Below are 3,113 nucleotides of genomic sequence, written 5' to 3'. Positions count from 1 at the left end.
AGTTGACCAACACAGAAACCCATGCAGGCCACTGTCTAGACAAATAGTTTTCATGTAAGTTGGGGGATGCCCTCATAAAATAATCTTCAACAAGGTAAAGGTGTAAGGTCCTCGAAAGTTAAGTTTAATTCAGGGACCTGTTAAACTTAACCTTTTGCCTTGTTGAAGATTATTTTACATGTCATCAACAATTCCCTGAATTTGACTGATAATCCTAATCTCTGATGGCTACATCATTACCAATATTATGTTTGTAGATGCTAAGCCTATGCTTGAAGCAACTGAGGTGTTAGATGGCAGGGGTGACACAGTGCCACTGTTATGAATGAAACTTGACATAATCCAATAACTCCAGCCATACTTATCTTGTCCTTTATTGTTTTCCATGGGTTGCATTTGTTGTTCAACTTGGTGACTATTTACATAACATTATGATTGTGACCTTGAACCAAGACTACGTGCAGCTGTTCACATTTTACCACACTACGGTCAAAGACAAGCTTTAGTCTTTTTTCTTTTTTTTTTAAATAAGACAAAGGACATTGGAACAACTGCACAAAAACAATAACATGCAAATAATCTTTATTTATAACTACACAACTGAGAACAGAAATGTATTCATTAAAAACTGTTTGTGTTCATCATTTAAAAAAATGTCCAAGTAAATGAAATTAAACTGTAATTGCTTCATTAAACAAAGTCCCTTTGCAGTACAGCAGACTCATACATTAAAGTGAATATGTTGATTTCAAAGTCTGATGCTTGAGTATGGACAGAAAAACTGATCACTGAAACCCCAGACTTTCAAAGACTGATTACATTCTTATTAACCATTTATGTATGACTATTAAATTATTATTTCAATCATTCACACTTGGCTTTTAGCTACTTCCTCACTCAACAACTAACCACAGGATTTACTGACCAATTTTAATAATAAAATAATAATTAACAATAAATAACCAAAATAGCAATAATAAAAATCTGTTTAACTACTACTACTACTTTTATGGAGCTGTTACACAGTTAATTCATGCTAACAGCTTTACATTTACATGACTGGATCTCACATAGATTTCTCTTAAGCTGTAACTACATCATTATATCACATTTTGTTCTTTGTTGTCATCACTGTGTTCTTGGTGCTATTGAAATAACATTAATATGAAATAAATTATGGCTGTCACCTTACAAAAAACCCCAAACACCCTGTTTACAATCACTGAAGCACTGATTAAGACACATGTCTAACAAAGTATAGGGAACGTGGTTCTAAATATTTAGATATGAATAAAAGTAAATAACACATAATTCAGCAGTTGGTCCCCACCACGTTCCCACTTGAAGTTAGATACTGACTGTCCCGGGGAAGAAATTTGTGCAACCCTGTTCAGCTAAAACTTTTCCAAATGGTTTAGTGTGGTGCACATACAGCCTGCAGAGTGCAGTGTGTCTTCACAGTAGAGTCCAAATGCTGTGATCACTAATGCAGTTGTTATTGCTCATACCAACAGTCCAAAGTCTCTGGTTTTCAGAGCTGCAATATCACAGCGCAGTGCTTTTGTCAGTGCTTTTATCCTTCACATCCGTGTTGTTGCTCTCATCGCCCTCAAAGCCACCATTTTCCTGTGGGCAGTGCTTTTGCTCTTCTACATCAGCGTTCTGACCTTCCAAGTATGTAGCGTCACTGTTTGTAGACGAGCCGCCACAAAATCTTTTATAAAGCTGAAAGCCTGGACAGGAAACAAACCATAGATTCAGAACCAGTGAGCAAAGACCTTTGGACAAAACCTTTAAAAGTGGAATAAACAGGACTTCTATGCAAGATGCCATAACAAGAAAATTTGAAGCATCCCATGTTTTCATTTCTATTCAGTTTCAAGTATAAGTGAGCATCTACGATACACTGTAAACCAGTGGTTCTCAAATGTTTGGTGCACAGGACAGACAGAATTCAAAATTTCAAGGTATTCTGCAGAAGATGCCCTCTATGTCATTTTAGACAATGTGAACTATAACTTTCATTCATTCCCTCACTGCACATTTTCACACGAAAACCTATTTTAATGCAAGCCTATTCTCACGTCTATGACATTAAGTAGCACCATCTTCTCAAACACACAGGAATTGCTAATTTAAGCAAATTCTGTCCTTTGAATGTGTTCCGAGATGCACTGGGGTATGGCATTAGTGGGACTGTGGAAGGTCCATTTCGTCACTGGTAAATGTGCAGGAGGTTTGTTTTAACCTGAAGTGAAAGGAATAAGTAAGGGATGAAAAAAAAACCCAGCAAGCAAAAAATACCACAAAACAAAAGATCTCCTAGGTGACATAAAAACTCATGAAGATGTTGCACTTCTTGAAGTTTTTCATAGGTGTTAGAGCATCAGTGCAGTAATGCTAAAGATGTCTGCATCCATGGGGAGACACAGGAAGCAGACCCGAGGAAGCGGTGTTGAACAATACCTCTTATTGAGAGTGCATTGTTCCTGCTTCTTCTGGTTCAAGTCCAGCACTGTTTTACAGAAGCCAGTATTTCTCTCAGGAGAATGTTTAGTTAATTCCTGCCAACAAATGCCACAGTTGGGCTAATGACCATTGACATCTCTGATCCAACTAAAGCCATAAGGCTTTTTATCTGACAGTTGGTTGCTACTGGATATTTCAGATATCAGCTGCCTAGGTAACCCTATAACATATATATCGTCCTCTCATGTCACTTATAATCCTCTCAACGTCTATTTGAGCTGTTATTTTACACTGTTGCACGAAGTTGTGCAAAGTCATTGCCATTCAGGAGTCTCAGGTTGTAAAGCTGCTGCTAATTACTTCATGCGAGGAAGTTTCTAAAGACAGGTAGCTTTTGTAGGTGATGTTGGGGGTGCTTTTCTTCATCTTCTCCGCCATTCTCCAATGCTCTCCTCAATCACAGCTTTAAATGCGTCAGTCAATAATATAGTCAAATTCAATTTCTTACATTACTTTTTTTCTGTTACAAAATGATGCTTGGTTTACACAAAGTCCCTGGCACACCTGGACACCTCTTGGGAAACACTTGAATTAACCTTGACTGGTGCCCTTGAATTCTAAGCAGCATCCCCCTTTATGTAATT

At 37.6% G+C, this 3,113-nt stretch overlaps 1 protein-coding gene across 1 annotated transcript in view; it reads right to left on the bottom strand.

The window, feature by feature from the left end:
- Window positions 1-623: 623 nt before the first annotated feature.
- LOC121814119 (ileal sodium/bile acid cotransporter-like) overlaps window positions 624-3,113 on the bottom strand; it is a 22,693-nt gene continuing 20,203 nt past the window's right edge. The window contains exon 6 of the mRNA XM_042218529.1: window positions 624-1,733. Within this exon, the coding sequence (XP_042074463.1) occupies window positions 1,546-1,733 (188 nt within the window). The 3' untranslated portion in view covers window positions 624-1,545. The remainder of the gene's footprint in view (window positions 1,734-3,113) is intronic.

This window comes from Haplochromis burtoni, unplaced genomic scaffold (assembly GCF_018398535.1).
Source record: "Haplochromis burtoni strain Fernald_Lab_line unplaced genomic scaffold, NCSU_Asbu1 Contig_20, whole genome shotgun sequence".
NCBI classification, from domain to species: domain Eukaryota; kingdom Metazoa; phylum Chordata; class Actinopteri; order Cichliformes; family Cichlidae; genus Haplochromis; species Haplochromis burtoni.
Note: the sequence above shows the minus strand (reverse complement) of the source record. Positions and strands in the feature narration are given on the sequence as shown.